The sequence below is a fragment of the Idiotropiscis lumnitzeri genome, chromosome 4, assembly GCF_059441095.1.
Source record: "Idiotropiscis lumnitzeri isolate Australia: NSW breed Sydney's pygmy pipehorse chromosome 4, RoL_Ilum_1.0, whole genome shotgun sequence".
NCBI classification, from domain to species: Eukaryota; Metazoa; Chordata; class Actinopteri; order Syngnathiformes; family Syngnathidae; genus Idiotropiscis; species Idiotropiscis lumnitzeri.
This window is the reverse complement of record NC_142394.1, coordinates 5,943,716-5,964,174: the sequence shown is the minus strand read 5'-3', so window position 1 is coordinate 5,964,174 and position 20,459 is coordinate 5,943,716. Positions and strand designations below refer to the sequence as shown.

At 39.5% G+C, this 20,459-nt stretch overlaps 2 protein-coding genes across 2 annotated transcripts; one reads left to right on the top strand and one right to left on the bottom strand.

The window, feature by feature from the left end:
- Positions 1–143: 143 nt before the first annotated feature.
- Positions 144–5,342, bottom strand: cab39l1 (calcium binding protein 39, like 1). Its single transcript, XM_088294655.1, has 9 exons — positions 4,940–5,342; positions 4,435–4,574; positions 4,189–4,353; positions 3,933–4,051; positions 1,594–1,762; positions 1,458–1,517; positions 1,318–1,383; positions 1,093–1,236; positions 144–854 (listed from the first exon to the last, which is right to left on the bottom strand). The coding sequence occupies exons 2-9, from the start codon at positions 4,549–4,551 to the stop codon at positions 663–665; spliced, it is 1,032 nt and encodes a 343-aa protein (XP_088150781.1). The 5' UTR covers positions 4,552–4,574; positions 4,940–5,342; the 3' UTR covers positions 144–662.
- Positions 5,343–10,820: 5,478 nt separating this feature from the next.
- On the top strand, positions 10,821–20,349 carry phf6 (PHD finger protein 6). The gene is made up of 11 exons (XM_088292345.1): positions 10,821–10,988; positions 12,458–12,622; positions 13,665–13,766; positions 15,689–15,822; positions 15,917–15,963; positions 18,058–18,212; positions 18,320–18,463; positions 18,608–18,712; positions 18,807–18,940; positions 19,076–19,212; positions 19,364–20,349. The coding sequence occupies exons 2-10, from the start codon at positions 12,491–12,493 to the stop codon at positions 19,203–19,205; spliced, it is 1,083 nt and encodes a 360-aa protein (XP_088148471.1). The 5' UTR covers positions 10,821–10,988; positions 12,458–12,490; the 3' UTR covers positions 19,206–19,212; positions 19,364–20,349.
- Positions 20,350–20,459: the final 110 nt, after the last annotated feature.

The window sequence follows — 20,459 nt, the reverse complement described above, 5'->3', positions numbered from 1 at the left end:
AAAACCACCTCACGATCAATTCATTCCTCTGCCGTTTTGATTTTCTCTTGCTGTGCTTGCAAACGCATTGGTAATCTCGTCGCTGACCTCTGTGAGCGCAAATGCACACAAAGGTCTAAAAACGACATATTAGGCACCCGGAATGAGAAATGTGCAAACTTTGTTATTAATATGACCCACATGTGTTTCGACATTGTTTCCATACTCAAATAAAAGAGGAAAATGAACAATAATCCAATGAATCAAATCGGTCACGACAGGGCTTGGATGAGATCATATTGGAAAATGAGCATCCCCCTCAGTTTTTCAGTCAACATAGATGAGTTTCTGTCATTATCTAACTGACGTAGCTCATGCTGCGTATAGAGTGATGTTGTCATTCTAAGGTCTGTGCTGGCAAAAATGTGGAAGAGTAACAGTTTAAGGTCCGACAATACAAGAATGGACATTTCAACGCAAAAGAAGCGCTACGGTTTATATAAGAGTTCTTGGCCCACTCAAGTTGCTGTAAGGAAATCCCATCCAAACTAAAAAGCAGACGGAAGTCATCTTTACTTTGCTCCTATATTTTGTAATGAACGCTAAACCTTAGAGAAGCACGTCTTTCGACGCTGGCCGCCACTACTGCATCTAACACTTTTGGACCACTCCATTTTGCGGCCTCAAGCTTCCTCCGGGGCCGTGGGCTTCTTAAGGTCTCGGATCTGCTTGACCAGATAGTTTTTCTCGTCGCAAAACTGCTCATCCTCGGACCGGTCTGTCTGGAAGTGGCTCAGGAACTCCACCAGCTTGGTCTGATTCTTCAGCAAGATGTCCAGCACTGGCTGAGTCTTGTTGGGGTTTGCAACAAAAACCTGCGAGTTCCAACAAGGAATATATCATGTTGTTCAGCACACGTCCATGCCGGTGTCTATTTCAGAATGATTACTCCCATACTAGTCTTATCAGATCACAAATTACTTGACATTTTGCAGCATATAACAAATACACATCACTTCATCAGAGAGTCCAATACCAATCAGAGAATTTCTCATAAAAGCTCAGAAGAAAATGTTACACTGACATTGGAACAATTGGAAACAGACCCCTCACCTTGAAAACATGAAACGCTTCAAACTGAATGTTGCGACTGTTATCTCTTAGCATGTTCATCATCAGCTTCAAGTTCTCTGCTCGGCTGATGTACTTTGTCATCACCGTGAAGTTGTGCCTATCCAGTAAAAGTTCCCCCAGGAGCTGAAAATGCATTTCCATTTTTAATTTAGATGGCAAATATTGACACAACTTTGATTCTTATTAAAGCTGTAAAGGCGTTACCTTTAAAGACTGGCGTTTGGTGACGTAATTTTCAGAAAGCAGGAGCTTCTCATATTCTGTAAATACCTTACAGACATTTTTCAAACAAATATTAGATTAAGTCATAATATTGTTTCGATTAAAGACATTTGAGTATTTACCCGATCATAATTGGTCTCCAAGAAATCAGCACACATAAGCTTATGCCTTGTGAGGAGATCCTGCCAGAGGAAAATCAAGCTGTTAGAAGTGCAATACAATGCTAAACAAACAGGATAAAAAAATGCCATCGCATACCTTGAATGATGCAAAGGCATCTGATGCTATGTCGAAGGTGGAGAGCTCCACATATCGAAAGAAACAATAGAATTCTTCAGAGAAGAGTATCGTCCTGGCTAGCGGCTCATGACGAAGACACTCTCTCAGCATCATCCCACAATTCAGAGCCACTTCTGCAGTCTCATATCTGTACAGGCAGATAAGTTTGCTCATTTACATCAGCGCAATTCCAAACAAGCAATAGCCTTATTTATTTTTCAAATGAAAGTAATAATGTGCAATCCTCAGTGTAACCTCTGAGGTTGAATGTCCCCGGAGTTGCACAATTCCACTCTAAATACCCACAATACCTCAAGAAGTGCACCCGCTGAATTGAAAGCCAGTATACGTTTCCAACTTCAGCAACATTTGCAAGACATCAGTAGTGTGCATCTAAGGCTTATTTTAATGTGTTGTTTATCATTTTTGGGATTTGACCATTGAAGAGTACCGGTGAGGAAAATGACCATGGAATACAAAATTGCGCTTGTTGCAGTATAGGACGAGTGAAGTCCAAAATATGCCACATGTCTGCCTGTCCAGGGAGTTTAAAACAATATTATTAAAGAACAAATACTTAAAAGTTTCAAAACAAGAATGAAAAGCGCACTTCCAAAGTTGGGTCATGTCTTATGGTGGAGTGTAAACTACAAGCACATGTCATAATCCTTTTGTGTTCACAGATTTAACCAGGATGAGCAGGATACAGTAGAAGATGGATGGCTGGTTGGATACACAGCATTCCATTTCATTTTACAATTGCATGACAGCATGTGTCAAAAAGCGCAAGACTGTCGTCTTATTTCCCCTTTGATATTGGTAAAAATTACAATGACCCTATTGAAGACATTTTAAAGAAAATGTGCATTTGTTTTGATTCTCCCCTTGCGGAATTCAGTGTATTTCTCCAGACACCTAAAAGCTTTTAAAGAGTTTCCTCTTTCAGATTTTCTTTCCTCGCAACAGAAAAAAATAAAAATAATTATCTGTGTTCTTGACATATTTAGTGCTTCCTCTTTGAAAGAATGTCCCCATTGACAAAACAAGCGCAGAATGTCAAAACATCACTGAATTAAAAACTAGACCAAGCAACATAATTAAATGGGCTGTCAAACTGCTTGACGCAATGAGTCAATATGTGCATTATCAGAACAGTAATGGCGCACCCACCGCTGCCCTCTTATGCGCTCTTTACTGATGTAGAGTTGCAAAGGTAAGGCGAGATGACTTTGGCAAAATATTTGCATCTTGGTAAAGCTCACACATCAAGTCAAAAGTTTCCAACATGTTGAGAAATCGTTGCATTTTCAAAAGGACAATGGGCACTATGTCCAGGAAATGTTTAGTGCAATTCACTCCGGTTGCCTTCCACTGAGCTCTTTTTTTTTCATCATATGGATACTGGGAAAGTGATTCTACTTGTGATGTCTTTTTTATAATGGGGATTAAAGTAGCTTTTTTTAAAAAATAGGTGTAGATCTGAATAGTTGCTATTTTGGCAACACTGACATTGTAAACAGGCTCATCTCTGTTTATAGGCCTGCAAATAGTCCATGGCAGCAATCTTTGAATTACGGACACCGCTTTAAAAAAAAAAAAAGAGAGAGAGAGAGAATTTCCAAAATAATTGTCCTTAGCAATAAACACGACTTGAGCAATAAAATCGATTTAACACCCAAACCTAGTAAACATTGTAATGTTACTGAAATGTTGCCTCTATAGTTAAAAAATGTTTTACTCTGGACATACTTAGATTCAGTAACAGATTGTGTCTATCTTTGCTCTGCTTGTTTATTATTTGAAGAGGAAAATGATTTCTAAATAAAAACAAATCAGAGGACAAACAACACTATGGAATGCTTTGTTAAAATTAAATTCTAAATGAAAATTGCAGCATGCAACGTGACCATGAGCTTTCCAGGAAGGAAGTTATTGCAATACTGACTTATTATACTGCATTATTTAATCTAGGTCATACAAACGCGCCGCCACTCAGAGTCAGCTGAGTCTGCTGTCTAACTCAATAGAAACTGTTCATCCACAATACACAAGTGTTTTTACAAACAAAGTAGCCCCATTTGAGACAGCTATTTAACTAGATTTTGACAATCATGCTTTTCATTTACATGTCTAACGCACTGGTAAAAGCAACAAGTTCAAACTCGCTCTCTGGGAGTTGTTGGAACATATTCTGGGTAGATTTCAAATTTGCAAAACATGTCAAGGGAAAGTCATTGTGTCAGCAGTATTCTCATGGTTCTGATATGAAGAGCGAAAATTCCCCATTACTCTTGTTTCTGATGTGAAGGCGGACTTACCCTTTTAACAGCATGAAAAGGATCTGTTGATGTGTAGAGATGTATTCTACTGTCGGCGTGCGTGTGCCAATCTGCCGTCTCACAATGTTGCTGAATAAATGAACCACATCCTTCTTCCCCTGTGTAAAAAAATGGTGATTAAATGGTTTGGTCGTGACTTGTCATATGTAAAATCATTTTGCTTTGGGCATTGATGATGATTTGATGCTCACATAAGCATACTTTTTGTGTAAGTAGTAAAACACATGTTTCCTACCTCAAAGTCAATCCTTTGCAAATTTGCAATGAGTGAAATGAGAAGGTTGGTGTTGTACAGCTCTTGTGCAAGTTGAGCCACTGCCTCGGTCTGAGGCTCCTTGTCACCTGTACCACAAAGTACCTCCTTCAGGGAAGCTAGATTTTTTGAAGCTTCCTCTGCAACCTGAGAAGTGCACAGCTAACATTAAGAGACATTCATTTCCAAGTTAAAACGATGTCTTTTTTTTCCCTCTCCAACACTCACCTTTTCACACTTTTTACTTTCCCCAGCGTCCAGCTTTTCCATGTATGCCACATTTTCTTTCAAACTCCTCACTATTTCTGCTGGACTCTTCTGGGACTTTCCGAAAGGAAAAGGCATGACTAAATAAGATGATCCAAGCCCTGTTAGAAAAGAAACACAACTGTGATGTGAATCAGGAAATGGTTGCAAAACGCACACCTGAGGGGGAAAAAAGGCCACGGCGGCAGATCTTATTTTAGTGGCAAGTCGACACTAGGGTAACAAACCCTTGAAAACCAGATCAACAGACAGACCAAGCGACGACCTCAACTTCCTCGAGTAACTTTTCATTAAAGTTAAACAGTTGTCGTGTGTGTGGATTCAGAGCTACAGCAATGTCCATCGACAAAGTTTAGCTAGCTTGTGACCTAGTGGCAAGAAATGAGCAATCACCAACTCTACGTGAGCAGCGAATACGACGAACAAAACAAACAGGAATTTGCGTTTCTCAAGTGTAAAAACTTACCGACCAAATGCGAGGAGTCGTTTTTAAGTTGGAGGAAGCTCGACGACTAGGCTTAGCTAGTAGGCTAGCAAGTTGTTCCTACTTTCCTTTTGTTACTGCTAGGTTGCGTTAAATAATGTAACCTTATCTCAGATCAGTAGTTTTCTATGCCCGACTCGTAACAAAATGCGCCTACAATAATCTCTGACAAACGACCATCGTAGCGGTGCTGATGAATGTAAACCTCGCTATACTGACCGGCTGTCACCTAACTAGCTAGCTGCCTAGTTTCAAGCAGATGGCTGGCCTGACTGACAACTTCATTTCCCTGAATGTCTAGTGTGTAGCCTGCAACCCTCCTCGTCGTCCTCTCACTCTCGCCCCTCGCTTCTTTCCGGGGACACTGGGTGGGCATGTTTTGCCCCATACAATGACTGACAGCGATTTTAGCCAATCGTGTTAGCAATACGACAAACCTCTGGACCCGCCCCCTCTTTTACGAAGGTTTGTTTTCTCGGACCAATTCAACGCGAAAATGTGACAACAATGCACCATAGCTGAAATCAAATACATCTAAATCCGTTTTCTGCTTAAAGTGTAAGCAACAGAGGTAGTGCTAAATAGTGGTATTACATTTTAGAACTGATCTGGCATTGGGCTAGTATCGTTGATATCGATACGTTCCAATAATCAAGGAGAGATCATCATTACAAATCTAAATATCAATTAATTTTCACGAACTTTAAGACTTTTTATGCTGTTCCATTTTTTATTATTAAATGGTAAAAAGCCTGGACAAACTTTATTTGAAAATAGGAAACACTTATTTTCCACGCACTTTATTCCTTAAACAAAGTCCGCAAAATGACCACCTTAAAAAATTCCATGTCTACTTTTCAGAAAGTGCGACACACACGAAAAAAACGCTCTTCAAATCACCCATTATTGCACTTCTTTCCGGGATTTTTTTAATTAGACAATCAAGTTGCTCGAGATTATTACTCCATGACAAATATAAAACGTATGATAAACCAATTATTTTTCAAATACAATGTGGGTTCAGGGAATACAAATGCAAAAACAATTCTCCCCATCAGTGAAATTATTTTCTCTTTCGAGGGGGGGGGGTACAACAAAAAGTAAAGTAAATGTAAACAATTAAACAATACCAAAGTACCTGTGCAGAACAAAGGTTTTGTTAACAAGATTCTGTGCGTAATTCCGGTGAGACGCTCCATATCACCGTGGATGCATACGTCGTGCGGGTGGCGTGGGCCAATCCTGCATTCGGTGAAGATGGACAACAAATTCGATATATGTAAACAACATAGATGGTTGTTTGTTGTTCTGCTTCATCATAACACATCTTCACCTCCAGCAAATCTTCTTCATAATTTTCTTAATTTATATAAATAAGGAATAACTTCAACACGGTTCACATTGTGTACCTTTTTTAAATAACTAAATTAATGTACTGTAATGTAACAAACAAATAAGTATGATTTATGTTTATATTCTTATGAATTATGTTTGAAAATTCTCGGTCTGGGTCTCCGTGAGGTCGCCATGGTCGGGTGACGTCAAACTGAAGTCGGGCGGTCAACCAGCGTCCCTTTTTTCGACTTCGCAAAGCGGATGTCCCAGTTCAATGGGGCAAGTTAAATTTCCCACCTTCATCGAATGCAGCATATGAATGGGCTATCAGTCGTCTCCTCACGGCTGAAGTCAGAGGGTAGCCATTTTACGTTGCCACTGTTACCTACAATTTCTGTAATTTTTCGCTGAAACTCTGCTATAGTGTCTGTTTTTATTGCATCGACCATTCAGAGTACATCAGTTAAATATTGGGTGACCTCCAGAGGATATGTTCACATTTCCCACAGATTTTCTTTGCTAGTTGGGCTTTACTTTCATTTCATTGTTGATACATCAACCATGGTTCTGGCAACATGATGCAGATGAATCTGAACGTCCGGCAAATGTCTTTGCAACCTTGAAGAAATCCTGATAAAAAATCAATAGGCGCTACAGCCCAGACTGGCGAACAACTGTGATAGTTTTCCAAGGCAGCAAATGTTGCATTCACATCAGAGGTGTCAGGGTTCGTTTAATTTCGCAAATGTTCTCAAAACGTTCACCATACGTGCGTTTTTCTACCTTTGGCAATGGGTACAAATGTTTTCCCATCAATGGGTTGCAAACGTTCATCGCTCAGTGCGTTGGCGGGAGTATCCTAAAGTAATATAAAATATAATATTTACGGGCAGTAATTCTAAATAATAAAACACTAGAATATATTATTTCTTTACTGCTAATGTGAAACAGGGTTTAGCACAAGCAACAACAACAAAACTTTGAGGTGACTGAACAGGAAATGACCTACATAGAAAGTACGATACGGGGAAATGTGTGATTCATGAGAGACAATTAATAACTTTTTAAATTTGTCAATCGCTTTAAACACTATTCATTATACAGAACTCTCTGAGGCACTTATGTTGACACTATGTATTCTTTGTATAAGCATATTTGGGCCATTTATTATTATTTGGGTCATGATAAATATCCCTTCCCCATGATAAGACTTGAAATATTTTAGTTAAAAGCCTTTTTGTGAAATCATCTATCAATTAGAATTAAACAGGCCATATGGGGGCAGTATATGACGCAGCAGTATGATTGTCTTCTGCATGCAGACATAACAGTATGCAGCAGCCAATTATATTGCATCTGAGCTTGTCCTGCCTACAGAAATCAATGGCATTCAAGATAATGCCTCAATTCCTCTTTCATTCGGGGGCGGAGGGGCAATTGAAAGTCTCAGCAAAAAATATGTAATCTGAATGATGGCTTGGCTTGTATTGCGATAAAATCAAAACAAAACAAAAAAAACGCATAAGTCAAGTTGGTGTATCAAGGTACAAATGTATTTGCAATTTAAATTTACGTAAATAAAATGTACTCATTTCTAAAATAGCTCTACCTTCAGGAAATTTGCTTGTTCAAAATGGCGGAAGACACTACACAGTTACTATCACAATCTAATGATCTGTGTTTTTTTTTAGACTCTGTTTTGTCAGGCTACAGCTACCTCTACCACAGGGATTGTCATTCCTGCATCGGACTGGCCAGCCACAACTGGCGCTGTACAAAAACAAACATCTTGTGCGCAACTCCATAGTCTTCCTAGACTAAAGGATGACAAATAGTTAGGTCATGATATCCCTGTGTCCCTCTTTTCACACCTGTGCCCTGAGGTTTTTGTTTCCATCTATTATCATCAGCTTGGTCTCTTGTGTCTTCCGATCAGTCCTCTCATCCACTCATGTTTTGTCCAGTTGTTCCTTGGTGTCTCATCTGGTTGCTTGTATTTAGTTCCCTGGTTTCTTTCAGTCCTGGTTTTGTCAATTGGCCTTGTCACATTGCCTGTTCTCGATTTCTTTTAATTGTTTTTTGTTTTTTCTTTTTTGCCCTGAAATTTTGCTGCACTGTGCTATTCTGCATTGAGGTGAATTGGTTGACCGTAAAACTCAGTCACCAAGCGTATTGAGAAACCTAACTTCTAGTATAGATGTCCTGGCTACAAAGGTGGACACATTTTGTTCCTTGTCTTGTTCTCTTCTGGCAATAGCAACCCACATCCTGCGGTCAGCACTCGTTCCTATTCCTCCGGGACATGTCCTGCGCCCGCTACCCATTCCTGTTCCAGCAGCGCACGTCCTGTTTACTTTACAGTTCAGGTAGACTTTGGTACTTTGAGCCTGGATATACAGTAATTAACTTCACAGTGCAGATGGACACCCTTTCAAAAATGGAAATTATTTTTTTTGTACCTATTCATGAAAATCTACATAATCCACAGGGTTTAGGAAAGGGAAATTCACACTAGATGGACTCTTCAATGTGAAATTTACAAACAGGGTGGGGTAAAATATACTTTGTTGTGATTGTAGTGACAAGCAAGCTTGCTAAGGCAGAACTCATAAACAGTGGCAGAAGACTAAGGTATTTCCCAATAGAATGATATGGCAGCAAAGTCAGGGCCAACCAGGTTGAGAATGAATGTGTTGAAACAATCTCGCCCTGAGACTGTCATCGCCAGAGCTTGAAATAAATGGGTGTGACTGACTGGCAGAGGTGGTGACAGACTGTGGGCTAATCTCATTCCTGCAATTGCACCTTCCTACATCCGTGCTCCTCACTTATTTGGATTACGTTTTGAACAGGCACATGCAGTGGAGGGGCTTTTGGTTCCCTGACACAGGCCCTTCTGCCACTGATGCCCTAAGTGCCCCTTTGTTTCGTTTTTTTTTTTAGTGAGTGTGAAAGCCATTTTTTCGCCTTTAAAAAAAATCAACAACATAATTTTAATAAATGTAAGCATTATTATTAAACTACTTACTTGGTAACAAGATTCTCACAAATTAAGTCCTGTACTACTGGACACACCGTAGAGTCGTCGGTTTCCGTCAGTTCTGGGTTCAATCCCTGGCCATTGTGACCATATCGAATTATTATCGAACAAGATACTGAACCCCGAGTTGCTCCTGATGGAATGTCTTCAGTAGGTAGCTGCGGCAGCAGTGTGAAGTGTCGTGAGGCCCCTATTAGATGGACACAAGTGAAAGGCCAATTACCATATTTTTACAAGTGTTTATTTTTGTATTTGTTGATGAGTCTGCCCACAAGAGGAAGGCGCACTGGCTGGTGTCCTGGTACAACAACCACCAGAAAACGTTATGACACGTTTAAGGGACACTTGGATAAGCTTAACATCGGCTCTTTTATAATAGGTTTGCATGAACAAAATGACATCAGTACTAAAATGGAATCGCAAAGAAGCATGTTCTTTTAGTCTGGGCCGCTTTGGGAGCGTTAATACTCAGCGAAGGTCCAGCGAGGAGGTCGACTCCACTGCAGAGTGTGGCCGGAATTGGAACGTATCATTACGGCTGTTATGTTCCAAATTGGATGACGTACTGTAGGTCGAAAAACGGGGGACAATCTTCATCCAAATAAATGTGCATGCCTACTAATTCCCACTTCAGTCTCTGTAAATATCCCGACTGGTGCTTTATGCCGTGCGTCCTCACTATGATCAGCAAAGAAGCAGTGTGCACTCCTCCCAGCATACATCTATTTACATCTGCTCACTTCCACAGTTCCTCATTCTCATGTAAGTTGATCGTTTTGATATGTTGAAATGGTCATAGGTAGGAATGTCCACATGATTTTTGGTGCCAATTGATCACCGTTTTGGGACGTTATAATCAACGAAAGTACAATGATTTTCCAATGAAGAATTTGTAATCATTCCGTTCAATGATTCCGAGCGAAACATGGAAAGCGGAGGGGGCGTGGTCATATTCCTCATTAAGTAGGTGTTTTTCAAGTGGTCATTTATTTCCTAATATCTCCAAAATGAACGGAAAAAGGAGTAAATGATAACTAATTTCTTTTTCCTGGTCAAAAAATATATAAACTGTGCTTGTTTGTGAAAAAATGGGGCACCTTTGTTCTCTACCCCCTTTAAGAAATCACAATTTAACATCAAATTAGAGGGACAAGATTGTAATGTGGTTATGACATGATAGAGTTGGTATTTAGGTACCGAATACCCGGCGTGCCACTGATGTTTTTACTTTATAGATTCACTTTTAGAATACAACTACTGAAATAATTCTTTTTTTTCACGACAGGTGCACAGTTACAGTGCCTACTCCCCATTACAGTTCGAGAACTTGGTAGAATATTACAATTTTATCATAACGTCTCTGCAGCGATTCTGGTTTCACTTACAGTGAATCGTAAGATAGTTAAGTATCTTGCATCCGTGTATAAGAAATCATAGTTTCACATTTCCAATGACCAGACTGCAACTCGTCACGTGCGTTTTTATTTTGAAACTCACACCCGGAAGTAGCGAGCGCAAGGCCTCGGTTACTAGCTTAACCGTACTGAAGTGAGGGAAGCACACGATCACTTGTGAAGGACGGGGAGAAATTCAGTCGCCACTCGCTACACTTTCCCCATTCTTAACCTCTTGGCGCCGTAAGATTGTAGTTGGCAGGTAAGGCTTTTCTATCGCGGGCTTGCGAGGCATCCAGTGTGTTCCGTGGCCTGCTGTGGTTCGAGGCCGTTGTGCTGGCGCTCAAGCCAAGCTGCTCTCTTCTCAGGATACATCACGTATGGCGCTCTTTGCTTTCGAAGCGGTTTGCAAAGACCCGCGCCTGTCATGACTAGATCCCGCATTTAAAGGGAAATATTCGCTGCTTTTCCGCTTCCCACTACCACCGAAACAAAAAGTCCCCTTTTCATACCTTGGCCTTTTTATTTTTTTAAACTGGGGCCTTGGGAAACATTTCGAGGCGTTGAAACGTTCCCAGTTCCCCCCAAAATCACCAGTTTTCAGCTAGTTTGCCGGAGAAGGAGATACACACCCCCTTTAATTCAAAACTTTGGGGCAAGAAATCTGGGGGAGTTTCCTCGTTTCATTTACAGCAGCCGCATATTCCTCACATTGTTCGCCGTGCAAAATGCTGAAATGTTCATTTTCGAGGATTGTTTGGCGAACAGTTGACTTTGTAATAAGAGTATTTAAGTGTCGTTGACATGGGTTTATTGTGTGTTTGCACGCCGCTGGAGCCGCCGCAGTGAGGCGATGGTGGCTCTGCTATCATGGCAGTAATGGCTTGTTCTTGGCGTCGCAGTACATTGTTTGTCTTAAGTAAGAAAGAAAACAACAAAAGCTCCACTTTTATTTTGATGTTAATGTTGAGTCTCATCTTGAAATCTTCCCGTGTATTACAGCCATCGAGCCGGTTTCGCAGCGTTTTAAACACACCGTCCCTGAAAATAATGCACACATTTAGAGGTTGAGCTGGCCCTTGTTTACAGAAGTGCTTTTAATTTCCACATAAAGGCCTAATTAATTTGTCATGTTAATCTATTATTGAATAAAATAAAATAGGATCATATATTAAAATAATATTTTTTTGAAAACCACGATTTAAAAGCATAACACAAGAGACGACGTGTTTAAAGTGGCCCATTTTCCATAAAATCGTATTTTTATTGATAGAGTGGATGCAAAAAATGAGTATGATTGATACATATACATTACCCAGAAATACTGGGCAGCTAGTGTCAGGAATATGTATTGCATCATTTCAGAATTGTATTTGCGCAGGTGGTCATGTACACAGTGTGTGTGTGTATATTAGATATCATTTGATTGGTCCTGATTTCGCCTTATTTAATATAATTATACTTTAAGTGATTCCTGGTGTTGCATCCACATGCCTCTGCTGTGCCAATAGAATAAACTGAAACCACCATTATAAATAAACAGTATTTTTTCAGTTGGTTATTTGATAAAACTTTAATAGAACAGTTGTATTTTTGACTCTTTTCCACTGGCTTCTGTTCATCACCCATACTACTTTATGATTGAAGCGGTTTTACTGATGAGGATGATTTGTTATTAAGCCTGTCTAATCCATCTGGTCTTCATCACTTCCATTGCTTGATTTTCATTAGAAAGTCATCCATCCGCCCTCAGCGCTCCTGGTCATGTCTGGGCAGAGGAAAGGTGCTGCAGCTCGCCTCCTTAAATGCGCCTTTTGTCGAACCAGCAGGGAAAAGGAGTGCGGGCAGCTGCTAGTGTCTGACAGCCAGAAGATGGCAGCTCACCACAAGTGCATGGTGAGCAGAGCACAGTGCTCTTTTACTTGTAGCATGAGACTCTAGGAACCAAGTTAACCCTCACTTGGTACAGAAGTTCGGAGGGAATCTTTTTTTTTAGTATTATAATTATTCAGTCACCATGTAAATGCATTATTTTTTTGACAAATGTTTCTTTCTGACCTACACGGATTTGTTAACATGGTTTTGTTGAAGATGAATTTTAGCAAATGTAAAAGCTACTGTATACTGGCAGATAAATACATGTTTCATCCTTATGTGGAATCTGACCCAGAATATGAATGGAAAATTACATTATTGCTATTGGTACTACAAATACAGATGGGGTTTAAAAACTATACTAAACAAACACCAAAAGAAAAAAAAGAGTCAATGCTTATGGCTGTGTGTGCCTTGCCCTCTTTAGGGTAGTGTGGTGCACACAGATGGATAACATCACCTACATAAGAATAATAAGATGTAGAAGAAAAAAGTCACAATTGAACTTTATATTGTTTCTCATGTATATTTTGTATTGTGAAAAATGGGATAGGAAGCTATGTTTTTACATGGATTTTCTGCACCATGCTGCACTTTGAACAACAACTAGTCACCAATTAACAAAGCATCTACAGACGGGTGTTCTGGATGCGATAACTGTAAAAGTTCTAAATTATTGTAAAAATGAAACATAAATAAACCTAGAAAACATTGGACCAAACCAAATTTATTATCACTTTCATTATTTCTTTCTTTTGTTTAATTATTGTTATTCTCTAGTCACAGCATTTGTCATGAGTAAAATGCATTTCGGCATTGTCTTATATTTATGGACCTTGCCTGATTAGATGAAATCCTACATACCAGTAGTTATTTTGCATCTCTACATTCCTTAATTTCAAAAAGGAAATATTAGTATGTCTAAACTGTAATAGCTTGAAATATCCAAATGTTGCCTTATCTTAATTTTCACCGACAAATGATGAAATTGGGAATGTTTTGCTTTTGATGGTGGATAGAAGACTGGACTAATGATGTTGCTTTTGTCATGTTTGTGGCATAGCTTTTCTCCTCTGCTCTCGTCTCATCACACTCCGATAATGAAAACATTGGAGGGTTTTCTGTTGAAGATGTAAAGAAGGAGATCAAAAGGGGAAACAAATTGGTGAGTCATTTCACTACATTAACAAAGGCGACGGTAAAGCGTGGCAATGGACACTCCAATTTTCAATGCCTAACCATACAGTTCTGAAATTCTATTGGAAATTTTCACACAAAACCTCACGTTGTTGGACTGAGCATACCTTTTGAGACTTTAGTGTCCTGTAAATTGTGAGCATGCAGCTCAGCCAGCTTCAAAGGATTAACTTTACACCTTTAGATTTTCATTTATCCTTTTGGTGAATTTTTGAAATTTATTTTTCAAAAGATGTGTCATTAAAGGGGTCTAATATTGTGTGTCCAGGAATTCAATGACATTTTATATGCATGGAGCCGAGAGTTGTCACATAATAATAATAATAATAATAATGTTAATGTTAATATTGTACATGTTCTAATGATTTGCATAACTTATTGACCTTATTGTTATAATTAATGAGCTATCTGACCTCTCCAGTGATTTTTAAAAGAAAAAAAGCAACTGGTGGTGTTATTGGAGACATAAGATCATCCAAGGGCCCCTTTAACATGTAAAAATTTCATCAGTACTAAAATGCCCCCCCCCCCCCCCCAAAAAAAGACTCTGTTGTGATTTAAGTTTTTTTTTGTGTTGAGATTTACAACAAATTGGCACGCCCCCTTTTCGAGCTCGGCTTGTTATTTTTTTCCGGTTTCAGCAATATATAAACTATGCTTGTTGGTAAAAAATTGGCCATCTTGGCTGGCCAGTTACTTTAAGCTCTAAACTCTTAAACTCCCTTCCAGATACCATCGATAGAATCAGCCCTGCTGCGTCCTGCTTACAAGTGAATCTTGTTTGCACAAAAGCCACCTCTGACTGATTTGACCGAAATCGTGTGCCTATCTGTGCGCACGTTGCACACAGAGATGCTATCTGGGATTTCTGGCCCTGTGGAAAAAAAAAAGTCCCCCTCCAGATAATTATCCCAAATTGAAATTTTATTTTCTAGGCCCACTCTCAGTCATGGGTCCTTAAAATTGTCACCACTCCCTGCTCCAACATTATATAAACAATATATATATATAAACAATCAAGAGCCACTAATAAAAGTACAAGTTCCCTTCTTTGTTTGAAGTCTAGGCAGCCCTGACTTTTGCCCTTGAGTAGCAGACATAGCTCAGTCTGGAACCTCAAGCAGGAATGGCTTACTCCTGGATAAAGTGCTTGAGTTGACTTTAGTTGAATAAAGCCAACTAAAACTTATAAGTTAGAGCAGGGGTGGGCAAACTTTTTAATTGGCGGGCCACAATGGGTTCTAAAATTTGACCGAGGGGCCCGATCAGGAGTAGATGGAAGCAGTGTTTTGGTAACCTCACCTCGTCTGAGGAAAAATAATACATTTAATTTTAAATGAAAGTGAACAAAAGCATTATAACAATATATATGTATTTGAAAAACCACAGTATTTAGAAAATAAAACATTTACAAGGTTTATTCATTTAATTCTTTTCAAGTTCCGTGGGCCGCATTAAAACGTTTAACGGGCCGCATGTGGCCCCGGCCCGTAGTTTGCCAATGGCTGAGTTAGAGCCTTGTGAATATTGTTGGCTCAACATGCAGCTAGTAATTACACTTTGTTATAAATGACATAATCTGATTCTGTATCTTGATGGAAGATAAACATTTTCTGTTCGTCATACAAAACTAATTATCACTATGGAACTTTTTTTTTTTTTATGTGGTCATAAATTGTTGTTTAAATCCTTTAGCAATCCAGTAATGCCCGCTGGCAGTGCTTACCTGTGACCATTCATTTTTTTAGCGTGACTGTACTGTAAGTCATCAAGCCCATGAAAATTAAAATTCCCACATCGTTAGTAAAAAGAAAAAAAGTTTTTTTTAATTTTTTTTAATTATTAATTATTTTGAAAAGAATAATCAGAGAGCCCCACCCCTCGCTACAGATGTGCTCATCATGTCACCGGCCGGGTGCGACTATTGGCTGTGATGTGAATACGTGCCGGAGGACTTATCACTATTACTGCGCTGTAAAGGACAAAGCCCAGGTTAAAGAAAATGCATCACAAGGAACTTACCTGTAAGTTACTTTCCCTTTTAGAACTTCTGAAAAATCTTCTGAAAAATACATCTTTTGATTTAACTATTGAACTACTATTTACTCTTAATTGTAGAGTTTACTGCCGCAAACATCGAGATGCTTCTCGAGATGACATGGAGGGTAAGTGTCTACGAAATAATTGTATTTATCTATGTAATATGTCCATGAACTTTTCCCTTTGTCTGAACTACCTGGCTAGATTTGCACCCTGACCGAACCGTCCCTTGTCACCCCAAAATGAATGTTAGAAGTTGTTTAACTTAGCTGATAGTATATAGCAGAGGTATTCAATTAAAAGTCACAGAGGTCCACGACGAAAATTTCTTCCAATTAAAAGGTCCGAACCAAAGTCTGACTTCCCTTAATGTCTAGCCTATGTTCACATTTTTATATAGTTTCAATATTTAGTCATTTTCAACAGAGCGCACTTATATACGAAATATTTAGCAATGTTTCCATTAAACACCTTTGCCAGTCAAACAAATATAAGCATTGAGTTAACATCTTTTACCTTTTTTTTCTTAAATCAAAGAGTTATCAGCCTAAAAAAAACGGAAAGCCTAATTATCCAAGTAAACCAGGTCAACGTGTTCAGTACACAATCAATAGAAATGGCTGTCCTCATGAAAAAATAATTCAAAATGAGCTTTGACACCATCTTTTCTTTTGAATATTTTTTTAACTTCTCTTAATGAGAAAAATGAGTTTGTGACTGCCCTGCCAGTGACTTAAATCTGGGGTGGAACGGAGTCAGGACCATTGGGATTTGGTTGATTATTTCACACATCTGGGTTTTGTGTTTTCCTTTAAATAATGTTTGTGCAACCGCATTTATGCACTCCTTCACCACTGAATGTTTTATTTATGTTTCCCCAAACTCCATGATACTTTTAGTGAACATTCGTTTGCTTAACGCTGGGCTGTAAACGAAAATGTAAAAATCTGTTATACTGAACTCGAAGTTCGATGTTTTTGCGTGCGCTCACCTCAAACTTCTGCGGATAACTTTGCAAAAAAGGGCGGTGCTTTGTTTCGTAGTGGCGCTTAGCAATGTTGCGACGGTTTCGGAGCATATGATGCACACTGGTTTAGAATCGGCTGCAGCCAGAACGAAACAAAATTTCTCCGTCCATTCATTTAAAACAACACGCATCGACCTTGCTAACTTTTTAGGACGGCATACTGTCAGCAGCACTCTTTTCCGGTCTGCTGCGCAATTGGCAGTGGACTGTAAACAAAAGATTTGATTGGCTCAAATCAGTGACGCCTTTTCCGTATTAACTAGAATTGCAGCGCCAACGTTTGCGAATGCGCCCTGAAAAAAAATCATCATAGATTGGTCATGGGTCCGGTCCGAACCGGACCGCGGTCCGCCATTTGGTGATGCCTGGTATATAGGAATAATTAAAACAAAGGTCCACAGTCAGGACGTCTGTGTGAATTTGAACTTGCATACATGAACTAGACTAGGATGCCGATTGCTGAAATTAGTTGCATGACATGATGTCTCAATTCTAATAGAGTTGTCTTCGGTGGCATAGCAACATAATTCGCAAGCGGATAATAAACAGGCTGTAGCCTACTGTCGCTCACATCACTCTGAAATCTGCATTTGTTTTTGGTTTGCCGGTTTCCCTCTTTTCTTTTTTTTTCGAAACTGGGTACTTGAGGGCTTCTCTGGTGTTTTACTTTTATCCATTGTCTTCATTTAAGTCTCAACATCATAATATGATGCTGATGACCTTTCGCATTACCTGTTGCCAGCACTGTCCATTCACCCGTCAATCGTCCGGAGTCATGTGACGTAAACCAATTTATGTCGATTTTTTTTTTTCCACATAACTCAATCAATTACATTTAAGCATATGAGTCTAGGTCAATTACAAAATAAAATTGATTTTGAAGCAGCTTGTGTTGCTCGGCCACTTAACGGTCTATCCCTCGCCCCCTCCCCATTGCCTCTTCAGACACACAACCTGTATGACTCTCAGCAGCAAGTTGACGTGAAAACTAACCACTAACTTGACATGGAAATGAGTGTTGTGTAGAAAACTTTATTTATTTTTTTTAAAGGGTGCTCGCGCACCCATCGATTGCGCCCTTGAGCGGTCGCCCACATTGCCCATACCAAAACCTGGCAATCATATGGGTAAAACTTCTGATGCATTTTCTAAAGGTTTCTCTGTGATTTTTGTTGTTGTTTTCTGTTTTTAGATGAAGAGGAAGGTGTGGCCAATGATTCAGACTCCTCGCCGCCACAAAATCGGGGCAGAGGAAGATTTGAGAAGGGAAGAAACAAAGTTCGTGGCCAGTCAGAAGACACGCGCTCCACTTCCTCTCAGGCTGCAGACGAGGAGACTTCCTCGCATGTAAGACAACTTTACCTACACACGCAGACATTTCCAGTGTGTCTGACGTTCACTTGCACAGCGGGTTGATTTTATTTGGTCTCTCAGTGGTGTACTGTGTGTTGTAGCGGGAGAGGTCACCTCTGCGGGCCAGTCCTGCTGATAGCGGCCAGCGCTGTGGCTTTTGCCATGCTGGTGATGAAGAAAGTGAAACAAGGGGCGTGCTTCATTCCGATAACTCCAAAAAAGTGGCTGCCCACTACAAATGCATGGTAAGGTCTGGTTGTGTGTGCATGAAAATGGGCATACAGGTGTTTTTGTACGTGCGTGTGTGCATGTACCACTAAGGTTGCTTGCTCCAATGAAACTTGTTTTGAATGTACTGTGTTACTGCATCTTCTGTTGTTGCTTTGCAGCTTTTTTCATCTGGAACAGTCCAACTGACCACCACATCGCGGGCCGAATTCGGGAACTTTGACGTGAAAACTGTAATACAAGAGATTAAGAGGGGCAAAAGAATGGTTAAAAGATCTTCTTTATCCATTTTTTTATTAGCTACACTGAAAGTTTCCAATTATCTAATCCGAATTTGTGACTGTCTTATTGTATTTGAAGAAATGCACACTTTGCACCCAGCTGGGTGCAACCATTGGGTGTGAGATCAAAGCTTGTGTGAAGACTTACCACTATCACTGCGGTCTGCAGGACAAAGCAAAGTACATTGAGAACATGGCACGCGGAATCTACAAGTGAGCACTACCATGTTCTATGTCGAATGTAGTAAAAATGATTGCGTCTATTCTTTCTCACTGTATTGAGACACAGCTTTGTGGGGGGTGAATTATTGTTGTTCTGTGTCAGTTATAAATCCTCATTTATTTCAGACTATATTGCAAGAACCACAGTGGCAACGAGGAGCGGGATGAGGAAGATGAAGAACGAGAGAATCGCAGTAGAGAAAGAGCAGCAATCGACCGTGGAGGAATACTGTCAATGCAAGTGAATGGCAACTAGTTACAATGTAAGTATTTCTCATCCTTAAACTGCTTTCATTGATTATAATTGTGGCAGTGTTTTTTACCTACAACAATAAAACCAAATTAAATTCAGTTTCAAAATCAGTTTTTAAGTACAGGTTGATTTTTTTAATTTATTTTTTCTCGGTTTTACAGGTTATGACGGGAGCGTAAACAGCAAAACTTGTGCGGGAGCTATGCGTTTTTCTACAAAATCTCAGCCTACTCTCAACGTTGTGGTCTTTAGTTTTTCATCACCCTTCGCCTTTCCAAATAAATGGACGCCCTACATTGAGACGAGATGAGCTTTTACCTACAGAGCATGGACTCGTGTAGAATCGTGATGGAAAGCCAAAGGTTAACTTTCACAAGAGAGTTATGGACATATCTTCAACTATTTGTGCTACTGTCTTGAGTAAGAGCTGGATAGACTGAAGTTATAATCGTCACCCCACAGAACTACTACACCTGATGAAACCATATTCTTCCTTTTCCCTCACTGCAATATCTGTCATCAGTCTCTACCAAGATGTTCAGTTTTATTATTTTGTTTTGTTAATCATATCTTCCAAAATCTCTTCATGTTAGCCTTTCTTTCTTGATATGTAATACATTTGCTACTGTGTAATCATGAGTCATTTTGAATGTGTGGATTTCTGATGATCACAAGTCCAAGTTTTACTGGCATGCACTTGCATTCGTCCACATTTAATGGTGGAGTCTTGATTTTCTGTTTAGCCGCCAAAGAGCGCATTACACAGCTCTTCAGGAAAGTTGGCTTGACCTGGTTTGGTGTGATGTTATGTATCTCTACAAACATATCCAATCGTTTTTGGAATTAGAAAATGTTTTTGTATTTTACATGTTTACTGAAAAATGTGGTCTTCTTATTTGAGTGTTTAAAAAAAAATGAAAAAACTTATTTCTCGCATAGCTGGTAACTCGGTGTTCCGCTTCCGAGGAATGTCACACCAGCCAAAGTATCATAAAGTCACTGTGTATCTTTGTGAATTTAGTTTTACATTCTTGAACCTGACTGAAGCTTATCATGCTCACCTGGAACATTCATTCTGCCTTTTTAGTATTTTCAATAAATTAATTTGTGCATTTAATTCATGTAAATGCACAGATTTCTCTTTGCATTTTTGTTTTTATTCTTCAGTTCGACATCTAAATGTCCTTTTGGTTAGATTTGATCTTGAATAGCGGCAGGATAGTGAAGTTGTGAACTCCATCATGTACAGATGGGCAA

Excerpts from the sequence above, each read along its gene's own strand:
- cab39l1 (XM_088294655.1), bottom strand. The coding sequence starts at position 4,551 with ATGCCTTTTCCTTTCGGAAAGTCCCAGAAGAGTCCAGCAGAAATAGTG. Across the intron at positions 4,354-4,434 it reads AAAGTAAAAAGTGTGAAAAG|GTTGCAGAGGAAGCTTCAAA; the intron begins GTGAGTGTTGGA and ends TGCACTTCTCAG. Across the intron at positions 1,237-1,317 it reads CCAAACGCCAGTCTTTAAAG|CTCCTGGGGGAACTTTTACT; the intron begins GTAACGCCTTTA and ends ATGCATTTTCAG.
- phf6 (XM_088292345.1), top strand. The coding sequence starts at position 12,491 with ATGTCTGGGCAGAGGAAAGGTGCTGCAGCTCGCCTCCTTAAATGCGCC. Across the intron at positions 18,464-18,607 it reads CTGCCCACTACAAATGCATG|CTTTTTTCATCTGGAACAGT; the intron begins GTAAGGTCTGGT and ends GTTGCTTTGCAG. Across the intron at positions 18,941-19,075 it reads ATGGCACGCGGAATCTACAA|ACTATATTGCAAGAACCACA; the intron begins GTGAGCACTACC and ends CATTTATTTCAG.